This window comes from Ovis aries, chromosome 13 (assembly GCF_016772045.2).
Source record: "Ovis aries strain OAR_USU_Benz2616 breed Rambouillet chromosome 13, ARS-UI_Ramb_v3.0, whole genome shotgun sequence".
Lineage (NCBI taxonomy): Eukaryota > Metazoa > Chordata > Mammalia > Artiodactyla > Bovidae > Ovis > Ovis aries.
In genome coordinates this window covers 61262933-61277279 of record NC_056066.1, presented here as the reverse complement: position 1 = coordinate 61277279, position 14347 = coordinate 61262933, and the positions used below count along the sequence as shown (strand labels likewise).

The 14347-nt window shown below is 46.6% G+C and overlaps 1 protein-coding gene across 1 annotated transcript in view; it reads right to left on the bottom strand.

Annotated features, from left to right (window-relative positions):
• Positions 1-2241: 2241 nt before the first annotated feature.
• Positions 2242-14347, bottom strand: part of HCK (HCK proto-oncogene, Src family tyrosine kinase) — a 45455-nt gene continuing 33349 nt past the window's right edge. Inside the window, exons 11-13 of the mRNA XM_012189025.3 lie at positions 9586-9739; positions 7554-7685; positions 2242-4257 (exon numbers count right to left, since the gene is read on the bottom strand). Of these exons, the coding sequence (XP_012044415.1) occupies positions 4055-4257; positions 7554-7685; positions 9586-9739 (489 nt within the window). The 3' untranslated portion in view covers positions 2242-4054. The remainder of the gene's footprint in view (positions 4258-7553; positions 7686-9585; positions 9740-14347) is intronic.

Sequence of the window (14347 nt, the reverse complement as noted above, 5' to 3'; positions counted from 1 at the left end):
GTAAGATTATGCTTGTTTTGTAAGAAACAGACAAGTGTCATCTAAAGTGGCTGTACTATTTTGCATTCCCACCAGCAATGAGTCAGAGTTCCTGTGCTCCGCAGCCTTGCCAGCATTTGGTGGTGTCAGTGTTCTGGATTTTAACCATTCTGATAGGAGTGTAGTAGTTCTGCACTCAGTTATTTTCATTTGCATTTCTCTAATGACATCTATTTCTGCTTTAGTGACTATGCCAAAGCCTTTGACTGTGTGGATCACAATAAACTGTGGAAAATTCTGAAAGAGATGGGAATACCAGACCACCTGACCTGCCTCTTGAGAAATCTGTATGCAGGTCAGGAAGCAACAGTTAGAACTGGACATGGAACAACAGACTGGTTCCAAACAGGAAAAGGAGTACGTCAAGGCTGTATATTGTCACCCTGCTTATTTAACTTCTATGCAGAGTACATCATGAGAAACGCTGGACTGGAAGAAACACAAGCTGGAATCAAGATTGCTGGGAGAAATATCAATAACCTCAGATATGCAGATGACACCACCCTTATGGCAGAAGAGGAAGAGGAACTAAAAAGCCTCTTGATGAAAGTGAAAGTGGAGAGTGAAAAAGTTGGCTTAAATCTCAACATTCAGAAAACGAAGATCATAGCATCTGGTCCCATCACTTCATGGGAAGTAGATGGGGAAACAGTGGAAAGAGCGTCAAACTTTATTTTTTTGGTTTCCAAAATCACTGCAGATGGTGACTGCAGCCATGAAATTAAAAGACACTTACTACTTGGAAGAAAAGTTATGAGCAACCTAGATAGTATATTCAAAAGCAGAGACCTTACTTTGCTGACTAAGGTCCATCTAGTCAAGGCTATGCTTTTTCCTGTGGTCATGTATGGATGTGAGAGTTGGACTGTGAAGAAGGCTGAGCGCAGAAGAATTGATGCTTTTGAACTGTGGTGTTGGAGAAGACTCTTGAGAGTCTCTTGGACTGCAAGGAGATTCAAGCAGTCCATTCTAAAGGAGATCAGCCCTGGGATTTCTTTGGAAGGAATGATGCTAAAGCTGAAGTTCCAGTACTTTGGCCACCTCATGCGAAGAGTTGACTCGTTGGAAAAGACCCTGATGCTGGGAGGGATTGGGGGCAGGAGGAGAAGGGGATGACAGAGGATGAGATGGCTGGATGGCATCACTGACTCGATGGACGTGAGTCTGAGTGAAGTTGGTGATGGACAGGGAGGCCTGGCGTGCTGCGATTCATGGGGTCGCAAAGAGTCGGACACGACTGAGCGACTGAACTGAACTGAACTGAATGACATATGATGTTGAGCATCTTTCATATGCTTATTTTCCATCTGTTTATCTTCTTCTTGAGGTGCCTGTTTAGGTCTTTTGCCCACTTTTTAAATTGGGTTGTTTGTTTCCTTATTGTTGAATTTTTAAAGAATTCTCTATATATTTTGGCTATCAGTCCTTTATCAAATACGTGTTTTGCAAATATTTTCTCCCAGACTGGAGCCTTTCATTTACTTTAAATATTTTAGAGCAGAGTTTTAATTTTAATAAATTCCAGTTTATCAGTTTTTTTCTTTCATGGAGAATACTTTTGGTGCTGTGCCTATTCCTATGTTTTCATCAGGCTTTCCCGTGACCAAAGGGATAAATCAGAGTGTAGGCTAGTGGGGTTCAGAGGGCAGTGTAAACAGAAAGAGCAGGTGGGCAGGAATTGATCCCTTGATCTTGTCCATTTAGATTTTGCCTTTTGAGATCATGTCTCAATCATATATTTCTATAATAAGGCCATATAACAAAACAACCCCAGAACTCAAAGGCTTATAGTAATAAGCATTTCCTTCTCTTTCACATGTCCCTAGGACAGCTGGGTTTCAGTTGATCAAGGCTGTTCTCACCTGGGTTTAAATCCAAGCTGCAGGTTGGGTCCAGATCTTTTCCACATGTAGCTCATCTTCACGGGACTTTGTTTCAGGTCAAAATGCTGGAGGGCAAGCTTACCCACACAAGCACATTTCTAGCCTTTGCTTAATCATATCTGCTAACATCCCATTGGCTAAAACAAGTCCATGGCCAAACTCAACATCAGTGGGGTAGAGAGGGATGTAAGCTCCTCTTATGGATTACCGAATAGCATATTTGCAAATTCCTATCACAGGACCCTGGGCTTTGCTTTCAGAGACCCAAAGACACATTCCCAAACTAGGAAGCAAGAGAGAAATTCAGTTATGAACTACGTAAGTTAAAACATTTTATTTTCCACTGTTCTCACACCCAGTGCCTAAGGTTAGACTCTGAGCTACTCAGGGGTACAGAATCGAGTCGGTATAGGGTTCCATGGGACTCTGGTGGGTGCATCACAAAAGGATATGGATCCTTCAGGAGATACAAGAATGCAGATGGGTGTCACTTGCTCCCCACCCCATGGTCTAACTCTTCCTATCACTCCCTCTAAAGGCTGACCCCTGGGGACTTTCAGCTAAGACGACATGCAGGAAGGCCCCACTGCCTCCTTGTCTTCTCTGCCTCCTTCGTGCCTCTCCCCCCACCCCTCCCCTCCTCTGAGAGCTTCCCACTCAGGGTAGCTGATACGTCTCAGCAGCCACGTTTCCACTGTAGGAACGTAGGATTCCATCACAACCGTGATGGCTGTTGGGCCATGGGAAATGCAGGGGCTATAGGCAGCCCCCAGCCCTGGGGGAGATCCAGACCAACCAACTTGTATAAAAACATGGCTTAGCAGGAGAGCCATTGTCCCAGATCATGAAAAGTCATTCCTGTCATCCTGGCACATGCAGCTCCTTGGAGACAAAAACCCATCCAGTGTGACAGGTGAATAATAGTCTGTCCCCCTCCAAAAGAAAAAAAAAAAAGACGTCCACCTCCTAATTCCTGGAACTTGTGAAGATGTTATCTGGTGTGGCAAAAGGGACTTCACAAATGTGATTAAGAAACTGAAAATGGGAAGATTAGTCTGGATTATCCAGGTGAAAGTGAAAGTTGCTCAGTCGTGTCGGACTCTTTGTGACCCCATGGACTATACAGTCCATGGAATTCTCCAGGCCAGAATACTGGAATGGGTAGCCATTCCCTTCTCCAGGGATCAAACCCAGGTCTCCCGAATTGCAGGCGGATTCTTTACCAGCTGAGCCACCAGGGAAGCCCAAGAATACTGGTGTGGTTAGCCTATCCTTTCTCCAGCGGATCTTCCCAACCCAGGAATCGAACTGGGGCCTCCTTCACACTGCAAGCAGATTTTTTTACCAACTGAGCTATCAGCGAAGCTTATCCAGGTGAGTCTAGTGTAATTACAGGGGTTCTGACAAGTAACAGAGGGAGGCCTCAGAGTCAGAGAAGGAGATGTGATGACAGAAACAGAATTTGGAATGATGAGCAGAGGAAATCAGGAACGTGGGCAGCTTCTGGAAGCTGGAAAAGGCAAGGGAATGATTCACCCCTGGAGCCTCTGGAAAGCACGCAGCCCTGCCAACCTATCTCAGACTCTGACCTCTGAAACTGTAAGATAATACATTTGTTTTGTTTCAAGCCACCAAGTTTGTGCTAATTTGTTACAGAAGCCATAGGAAACTAATACAGCCAGCAAGTATTCAGGGGGCAGTTAGGAAACTGGGAGCATTGGACCCCACTTCTCTTTGCCAGTCCATCCCCCTTTGACTTGTCATTCACCAAAAGGCAAATGTTCCCAAACCGGCAAGACAAGAAAAGCTAACCTATTAGTAAAACCTTTAGCTGTCAGATCTTTTCTTTAAATATTTATTTCATCAGTTTAAAAGTTTTCTATCCAAACCGCAGCGGTAACTAGAATCCAGCTGTCCCAGGCAATAGAAATGTCAACTGGAAGTGTCCTGAGAATCTCAGACTGTGGATCGCCAGAGTCAAAAAGAGAGTGTCCAGTCCGTCCCACCCACTTGGCAGATGAGGAATTGTGGCTGGAGGGAGGGTGGGTGTCTGAGAATAGGAAGGGTGAGCCGGGTGCCGGGAGCCACCGCGCAGGCATGGCCTCAGTGCCTGGCCCCACCTGGCCGCCCCATCACGGCTGCTGTTGGTACTGGCTCTCGGTGGCCGTGTAGAAGTCATCCAGCACACTCTGGATGTATTCAAAGGTGGGCCGTTCCTCAGGTCGGTTCTTCCAGCAGCGAGTCATGATGTTGTAGAGCTCTTCGGGGCAGTTGTCTGGTCGAGGCATCCGGTACCCACGCTCCAGTGCACGGATCACCTCGGGGTTTGACATCCCTGAGAAGGAGCCACGAAATTATAAAGGGAGGGATTGGGGTCGGCGGGGCAGACAGTCACTGCCTCCCCAACAACCATCCCTCCCCACCTCCTCATGGGAGCCGAGCTCCTCCCACGATGCAAGCTAGGCATCCCTTCCCCCATTTCCCCTGCAGTAAGGGCAGGGGCCGGGTGCCCAGTTTTGGCCACACCCTTCCTCCTTTCTTTGGACACTGTGACACAGTGGTCTGTGGAGCTGCAGCAGCCATCTGACCACATGGGGAAGACAATCACAGAGGAACCAACCCAGAGACCTGAGAGTCATTGAGCAGCTGAACTGACCTGTCTCCAGGGTCAGACTCCTTAGTCTGCGTTGAAACAATTTACCTATTGTTTCCGCCACTCAGTCTGTTAATTTGTTACTTGCCGCCTGCAGGGCTCCATAACCCCCTGCCTGGTTTTTATTGGTGAAGCCTCAAGATAAAACAAGTCAGGGAGCCAACTCAGTTGTCACCCTCTGAGTAGGAACATTTCTTTGTTCAATTAAAAAGTTTATGTTAGTTATCCTCAAGAACAACCATTTAAACATCTATGATCCCCAACTTTATATTACTAGAAGGCAATAGCACCCCACTCCAGTACTCTTGCCTGGAAAATCCCATAGACGGAGGAGCCTGGAAGGCTGCAGTCCATGGGGTCACTGAGGGTCGGACACGACTGAGTGACTTCACTTTCGCTTTTCACTTTCATGCATTGGAGAAGGAAATGGCAACCCACTCCAGTGTTCTTGCCTGGAGAATCCCAGGGACAGGGGAGCCTGGCGGGCTTCCGTCTATGGGGTCGCACAGAGTTGGACATGACTGAAGCGACTTAGCAGCAGCAGCAGCAGTTTTTCTTAAAAAAATACTTGGCCATGCTGTATGGCATGGAACCTTAGTTCTCTAGCCAGGGATTGAATCCTTGTCCCCTGTATTGGAAGTGGTATTCTTAATCACTGGACCACCAGGGAAGTCCTATATTACCAGTCTTGAACTCCAAACATATTCATATATTCAAGTGCTTCCTTGAACATCTTGGATAAGCCACCTCAAATTTAACAGGGCTAAAACAGAACTCTTAAATTTTTATCCCTAGACCATCAGGCATCCAGTTGCTCAATCAAAACCAGGAGACTCATCCTTCATTCTTCTCTCTCCCTCGCTTTCCACATCAGCAAGTCACAGCCTTTCTTCTTTTAAAACACAGCACCAGCTCATCAGCTTATCAGTTACCATCACCGCTGTCTGTGCAACAGCTGCAGCTGCCACCGTCTCCCCAGCCCTGATCCACTCTCCACGCTAAACCAAAGCATCACTTGCACGTGGAAATCAGACGATGCCACTTCCCTGCCCATAATGCTCCAGTAGCTTCTTTACACTTAGACTAACACCCACAGTCTTCACCATGACCAGGGATCCCGCCTGACTGGGCCCCTGCCAAGCCCTGCTTCACGTACCATCTGCTCTCATTTCTTGTCTCCATCTACCTTGCTTGTTTGATATTCTTCAGATACAACTCAGGCCCTGAGAGCTGGCAGTGCCTTCTATCTGGAATCCTTTCCCTAATCCTCACTCTGCTCACTTTCAGCTCAGATATGACCTGCTCTGACAGTGCTCCATGCCCACAGGAGCCCTAGGTTACTCTCCTACGCCCCTGCTTCATTTTCTGTTCCAAGTGATCTCCACTGAGAAGTGCATCTATTTACTGTCTGTTCCTTCAGGCAATAATGTGAGCTCCTGCCAAGCAAGGGCTTTGTCTCCTACTGTATACTCCATGCCTAACACACAGTAGGAATTTGATACATACTGATGAGTGAACCAAGTGTCTGCACCTTTTATTTCTAATTTTCAGAACCACTTCTGCAAGGTGGTTGACTTCATTACCTATATTTTTCACAGATGAAGAACTGGGGTAGAAGTCAAGTGAATTTCTCAAAGTGTTGATGGGAACAGGATTAAAGTTCACGACTATTTACTTATAAAGTCAGAATTCTCTTTATATCCACCTTGCCTCCTGCCCCAGGGTTCTGGCTACAGATACCCTAGGAAGCATCCCAACTGAAAAGGAACAGAGGAAAACTTTATCTGCTGAGTCCCAGGCACTCTACATGCCAGATATATCTTTGTAAACCCCATGGTCTACTCAGTGTAGAGTGACGCCCACAGGCATGGAGATAAATTCATCCATTTGACAAATAGTTACTAGGCACCCACTACAGGCCAAGCAGAAAGGTAACGGTCCAGATGCACCAGTAAGGAATACAGACATGATTTCTGGCCTCACAGACCTCAGAGTGTGATGGAGAAAATATCAAATAAATATAGTTATCAATGGTGATAAATGCTGTGAATGAAATGGCATAGGGTATTGCAAACGAGAAGCACAGGGACGTGCATAGTACTTTAGATGACTGGGTGGTGAGGTATAGCATGACATGAAGGGAGAGGGAAGAAGCAGGCAGGGGCTGGATCATGCCGGACCTGCAGCCCACAATTAGGAGTTTGTGATTTTGTCCCAATTATGCTGGGAGGCCTTTAAAAAGTTAGAGGTGGAGAAGGGAAAAGTTCTGACCCACAATTTTAGAAAAATCCCTCTGGCCCAGGGAGAGATGGCCTTTAGGAGAGAGGGCAGACTGCTTAGGAGGCCACTCTACCATTGAGATGACGGAGGACGTTGGTCTGGTGTGGGTGGAGGCTGTGGAGTTAGAAGTGGACGGACTTGGGATGCTTTGGAGTCCAATGGCTGGAACCCTGTGACTCCTTGAATGTGGAAAGGGATGAGAGAAGAGGAAGGGCCAAGCAAGCTTCCAGATTTCAGGCTTAAGAAATTGGACAGATAATAGTGTTATTAACTGAGAGGCTGGGGGTGAGGGTCAAGAACTCAGTGAGGGTCAACCAACTCAGGCTGGTGGTTGCCAAGGGGAAGGCAGTAGGGGGAGGGATGGAGTGGAGCAGACATAAACTTTCATGTAGAGAATGGATAAACAATAAGGTCCTACTTTATGGTACAGAGAGCTATCTTCAATATCCTATGATAAACTGTAATGGAAAAGAACTTATATTAATATGTATATATATATATGTATATATAACTGAATCACTTTGCCATACAGCAGAAATTGACACAACATTGTAAATCAATGGTACTTCATTAAAAATATTGATAAAAAACAAACACAATAACAAACAAACAAAAACTCAGTCTGAATGGACACAATGACTAGAGAAGGGAGCCAGGCTGCCCTGGAAGCAGCCCCAGGCTGATGCCCTCTCTCCTACCTGGGTAAGGGATCCGGCCATAGGTGACGATCTCCATCAGCAGGATACCGAAGGACCAGACATCTGACTTGATGGTGAAGGAGCCGAAGTTGATGGCTTCAGGAGCTGTCCACTTGATGGGGAACTTAGCCCCTGTGGTTTGAACAGAGCAGAGTCAAGGAGAGTCTGGAGAGCAATCAGAGCTAGGTCTCTGCTAGGGGGAGGGAACAAGACAGCAGTACAGCTGCCAACATCTGCCCCCTGCAGGACTGCGACTTCCCTCAATCTGGCCCCCGTGGAAGCAAGGAGCATCCATTCTGAGGACCAGTGGCTGAAGTAGGGAGGAGTGAGCCAAGGTACCTGGGGTGTGGCAGGGGACTTGCCCTCTTGGGGCCACCTCATTGATTCAGCTGATGTCCTGATGAACTACAACTCCTGAAGAGTAGAGTCCTAGGACCTTTGGGGACAGCAGAAATTCAAGGGACTTTGAGTCCAGGTCATACCTGCTACCTCGACCTCCTAACCACTGTCGGCAAAGGGAAGATTTTGGTTTCCCCCAGTCACTGGGTGTCTCTCCTTCTAGTCCTCCTCTCCTTCCATCTGGTCTGGGATAGGTTGACTTAACCTTTAGTGAGTAATTTTTATTGCAATTCCACTGTAGTTGGGAATGCAGTGTAAAAGATACCTGTTTTTTGGAATTTGTTGAGACCTGCGTTATCATCTAGTACATAGTCAAGTTTTGAAAATTCTCTATGTGTTTCCTGCTCCCCCCATCCCTTCCTCCCTTGGGACTGAGAGAGTTTTCTTTATTCCTGCTTATCCTCTCCTGGTTTAGAAGTTATACATTCTATTCTTATTCTTTTAGTGGTTGTACTTTTACTGTGTCATACAAACAGGAAATAAAATATACAAATCTTTCCTATACAACTAGATGCCTTTTATATATGTATCCCCCACTTGTAATCACTGTTCAGATTAAGATATAGAAAATTTCAGCATCTCAGAAGGCTCCCTCCTGCCTCATCTCAGTCAATACCCCTGCAATCCAGGTTAAGTATTATTCTGACCTTTAGCACAATAAATGAGTTTTGTCTGTTTTTTTTTTAAAGTTTTATTGAGATGCATGCATAGACCATATAATTCAGCCACTCAAAGTATTCAGTTCAATGGTTTTCTTAATATATTCACAAAGCTGTGAATTTTAAAATATTTTCACCCCACCCTTCCCTAGACCGTAACAGTCACCACCCATTTCTTTCTAGCTCCCCACTCCAGCCTTGGCTGGAGTTAATCTACTCTCTGTCTCTATAGATTTGCCTAGAATTTCATATAAATAGAATCATACAATACATGGCCTTTGTGTCTGGCTTCTTTCACTGAACATGATGTTTGCAAAGTTTGTCCATGTTTAGGGTATATTAGTACTTCATCCCTTTTTATGGTCAAATAACATCCCACCACATGCCTAAATTTCATTTTGTGTATTTGTTTATCAGTTGATGGACTTTTGGGTTACTTCCACTTTTTGGCTGTTAAGAATAATGCTGCTGTCAACCTTCGCATACATGTTTGCCTGTTTCTGAATTTTATATAAGTGAAACTATCCAGCATCTACTTTTTCGGTCTGAGTTCCCTTATTTTGATATTATGCCTGTGAAAATCATCCATTTTCTTTTGCCTTTGCGTGAGTCATTGGTTTATAACTTCTCATTGCTACATAATAATATTCTGTGAAAAAACCACAATTTAAATATCATTGTACCCTTTATGGACATTTAGATACTTCCCTGTTTTTGTCTATCACACCTAAAGTCACTCTTGCCCTTACTCTTAATTTTAACATGACTTGACTGACCCAGTCTACAATTGATCCCACTTACTGGGGGAGACTGGAGGCCAGAACTCAAGATGGAGCCCCTCCAGCTTAATAACACACAGCTGATACTGGGACAAACCTTTGCATTTTGATTAATACCACTTTCACAGGTCCTAACGCTCAGCACACACGACCCTCTCCAGTGGGCCCCACGGGGCCCTCGACACCATCCCCTACCTTCCCGCGCTGTGTACTCGTTGTCCTCGATGACCCGTGCCAAACCAAAGTCGGCGATCTTGCACACCAGGGATGCAGACACCAAGATGTTGGCAGCTCGAAGGTCTCGGTGAATGTAGTTCCTCCGCTCGATGAAGGCCATGCCTTCTGCAATCTCCACCCAAAACAGAGACACCTTTACCCTCAGATTTGGCCCAGCCCAAGGTGGGTCTCACCCAAAAGCAGAAGATGACTGTCCAAGTGTGAGAAACTGGAAAATATATGTGCTGGCCTGGGGCCTGGTCTCAGATTGGCATTTCTCTGTCTACCTAATCAGGTTGGGGGGATTCTCATAGCCTGGGCCAGTCTGGAGCTTCTCTAGGGTTCCAAGACTTCCAGAAAACACTTTAAGGAAAAAGCATTATTTCTCCAAGGAGAAATACACACACACACCCCAGGATACTTTGAAGGGTTTTCATCTCCTTTCCCCTTACTGGGAACAACCTAGGCTCACATCACATTTTGTTGTATCTATTATGCCTGCTTCACTCCCAAGCCGGGGTAGGGAAAATTCCTTTACTCACTCAATAAACATCTACTGAATATCTTGTGGGCCCCAGACATGTTACTTGGACAGGTCGGGAGCCAGGCAAAGCCCCCACAGATGGTGATAAGCACCATAAAGAAAGGGGAAAGCAGGTGCTAGGACATGAAGTGTAGAGGGCTGTTTTGGATTGGATGGTCAGGAGGTGAAACTTCAGCAAATGCTCTCTCAGAGAAGAGCATTCCTGGCAGAGAAGATCATGTGCAAAGGCCCAGAGGTAGGAAGCAGCTTGGCTATTCATGGAACAGGAGGCTGAGCAGAAGTTGCCCAAGGGAAAGTGGGGAGGAGAGAGGAGGTTGTGGGAAAGGCTGCTGATGGGGAAGAAACTTGTAGGTTAGGAGAGGGGGTTGGGTTATATTCTGAGCACGAAGGGAAGTGGGAAGTCTTAGAGTAGGAGGGTGACATGGTCTGATGTACATTTTAATGTCATCAGGGCTTCTGAGTGCATAGTGGACTGTGTGAAGAGTTCTTATTCACAGTGGTACCTGGGAAGCCCGACAGAAAGATGGGGGATTTTTCTGTGAAGACGTTTTCCTCTTTCAATAGTTTGTTTATTACCTCTCATAAAGAGGTTTATGATTAACCCTCAGAAACTCAGAAAATAGCATTTATAGTTCATAAACTGGTCTTTGACGTCCTTGAGCCAGGTGTTAGCACCGTCTCTGTTGTACAGAGACCTTTGTCAGATCACACCCCCAGGATTTGAATATCCACCCCCAGGGCCTCCATGCTGCCTTTAAGCACCCAGAACTCCAACACTGCAGGTGGCTGCAATCTGGTGAGATTATTTGGGGAGGTAGGGTTTCTGCCCAGACTAAACCAAGGTCTGTTGAAGGTCTGAGGCAAGTGGATGGTACGCTTGCGGAAAGTGGCCAGCAGGGGGCACCCATGGCAGTTGGAACTGAGATCTGAGTCTCCAGCCTTTTCTAACAAAACCAGGAGACTTTCTGATTTTGCTTGTCATCGCCCGCCAGGAGTGGGTGAGGCAGTCTTGGCCTCATGGGTGTGGAAAATTTATAAGGAGTTCAGACGAACAGTTAACAACAGCCATAACATTAACTGTGGATGTTGTAGCTTATTCTTTAATCATAATATGATATTTAATACTTAAATAGCATTTGCTCTCTGCTTTGGGGTAGGTACTATTGCTTCAGCACTATTATTTCACAGGTGATAAAACTGAATCCCAGAGAAGTAACCACCTGGTCCAGGTGGAGACCAGGACTGGAAATCTGACAGCCCTGCTTAGGGTCTGTGTCCATTACCCTACCTGAATTTTCAGCACAGAGCAGGCACTAACGCTGGTAGTCAGCATTTTTCAGTACTCAGGCGCAGATACTCATGTTATGGATTTGCACAGGAGCACATGAGCTCAAGGGGGCAAGTGGGACTAACCCCACTTAGAAGACAGCAGATGAAAAAGCCTAGGTTATTCCCGGGTTGGGCCAGCTCAACCTGAGCCCTACATCTCTGTGATCTCCAAGCAAACTACTTTACCCACTGCACCTCACTTTTCTTCTCTGTAGAATGGGACAAGAGAATCTTCTTCCGAGGGTTTATATGTGGATTAATACTCTAAATCCACATCAAGTGTTTAGAACAGAGTCTGGCATATAAGTATTCACTTCAACAGTCCCTGTTGAGGAAAGCAGCCCTCAGAAAGGTTAAGCTATTTGCTCAAGACTACACAGGCAGTCCCGGTGGCTCAGAGGTTAAAGCCTCTGCCTGCAATGCGGGAGACCTGGGTTCAATCCCTGGGTCAGGAAGATCCCCTGGAGAAGGAAATGGCAACCCACTCCAGTGTTCTTGCCTGGAGAATCCCATGGACGGAGGAGCCTGGTGGGCTATAGTCCCCTGGGTTGCAAAGAGTCAGACACGACTGAGCGACTTCACTCTCACTCACACAAGCAGCCCTGGGCTCAACAGCAAAACTCATATGATTCCTAAGTCCATGTGTATACAGTGTTGCTTCTCAAGAGTTTGTCAACTGAATGAATAGTGGGTAGGTTGGCTGGGTTCAGGATTGGTCTATAAATTGGGAGTTGATGAGGTGGTGAGATTTCATGAGCACCAGATGGTCTGCCGTGATGTCAGTCATTGGCACATGGGTTTGCTTCTGAGAGAGTACCAGGGAATCACAGAATCAGCTGGAAGGGCCTGTAGGGATATTCCAGCTCAGGGCTCTTCACATTGAATCTAATTGAGGGACAAAAGAAAGGTCACCCCTTCAATCAGAGCAGCTCTGTTTTAATCTATTTTAAAATCATCAGCTGCTCCGTAAGACTCATTTGACCAACATAGTTGTAGCTAAAAAAAAAAAAGAAAGAAAAAAGGCTTTCAAACTTGAAAAGTACAAAGATGGCCCAGTTTCTTCATTTGACAAATGGAGGGACCGAGAGACCCAGAGTGGATCTGATGTTACACAGCCAGGTGGTGACAGTGCAGTCTCTGCTGCGCCCACCTACCTCTCTAGGACCGGAGGTGAAGACCAGGCCCCAGGGTGACTCCTTTCTGTCCCTGGGCTCTGAGTCCACCTCTGCTCCTGGATGCACAAGGGCCTGGCACCTCTTTCCCTCCTGTGGTTTCTGTCTTTACCGTTTGTACCACGGGGAGAATTGTTCTTGCCCTGGTCTATGACCCTCCTCCCAGCAAGGTTTCTGCCAGTGCGATGGTTACAATTTAGCAACAGGCCAGACTCCTGTTTCCCCAGGAGGTAGGGCTCATTGAAGAGAAAATGCCTCTTCTGGATTTCCATATGCCTCTGGTATTGGAAGACTCTGAAAGGCAAAGCCTTTTATTATACTCTTCCCTTATTATACCCTTCCCAGGATTTGCATAGTCAAATGAACTCTGCCTTAGGCACCTCCTGAAGGCCCTGCCCTGGGCCCAGGTGCCCCTCTCTCTTAACACCTTCCAGGCTGCAAGCCACATCCCCTTCATTTTTGCCAGGCTCAGGCTCCAACAGACCAGGTTGAGCTCTGGTTTTGCCCTTTGGACTTTGGCATAGACTGTTTCTTCTGCCTGGAATACCCTTCCCTCTCATCTTCACCTGCCCAACTTCTATTCAGGCCTCAGCCTAGTGACCGCTTCCTCTGGGAAGCCTTCTCTGATTGCTCTTGGACTGGGAGAAGTGCTCTAGCCGTGGGTTCCCACCAGTACCCGTTTCCTCCCCTGTTTTCCCACAGACAGGAGAGAATGAATGAGAGAGGACAGAAGTGAAAAGCACTCAGGCTGGGGGTGAAAAGAGCTCCATAAAGTGAAGGGAAGATGAGAAAGAAAATGGAGTTTTAAGAAGCGTTGTGATTTCTGGACATTATTAATTTTGCTGGATACTGCATTCTTTTGACACTGAGCCAGGACTACTTGGGTCGTAGCTCTCTAAGATATTTAGTTGTTTAATAAGTGTAAGCCCTAGGGGGATAGCAGTACTTTCCATTTTGTTCACTGCCATATCCCCCCAAAGTAACACAGTCACGTAGGCAAGCTACTTCACCTCCCTGGGCCTCAGTTGCCTCATCTCCTCTTTACTTCCTCTATAAGCCTTAACTTCCTGTTCTGTAAAACGGGATGACAATTACCCATCTGTGGCCAGACTGTCACATCATGGTTCCCTGTGAACCACACCTCCTGGGACTCACGCCTTTTTGCGGTCCCTCGTACACTGGCTCTGGGCTAGGTCATGTGACTTGCTTTGACCAACAGGACATTAGCCTGCATGATGCGAAAAGGAGCTTGCTCAAGATCGCTTAGTCCCTTGCAAGACTCCCTCTGCCTTTCTGCCATGATGTGAAGGAGCTCAGGTTAGGCTACTGAAGGAGTGATGTGGAGTCACTGGAGACAGACCCAGAGGATGAGCCACCATCCCAGATATTCTAGCCCCCGGGAAGCTCTCAGCAGAATGCATCCTCAAGAGGGGGCTGGGTTTCACCGTGTGGAGCAGAAAAATCACCCAACCAACCCCAGTCCACCCCACAGAATCATGGGAAATGATACATTGTTGTTTCAAGCGACTAAACTTTGGAGCAATTGGTTACAAAGGAACAGATAACAAAAATCTCACCCTAGGAGGCTGATGTGAATGAAGACTATATGAGTTGGGACTTGTGTGCATGCTTAGTCGTTCAGTGCTGTTTTGCAGCCCCAGGGACTGCAGCCCCCCAGGCTCTTCGGACCATGGGG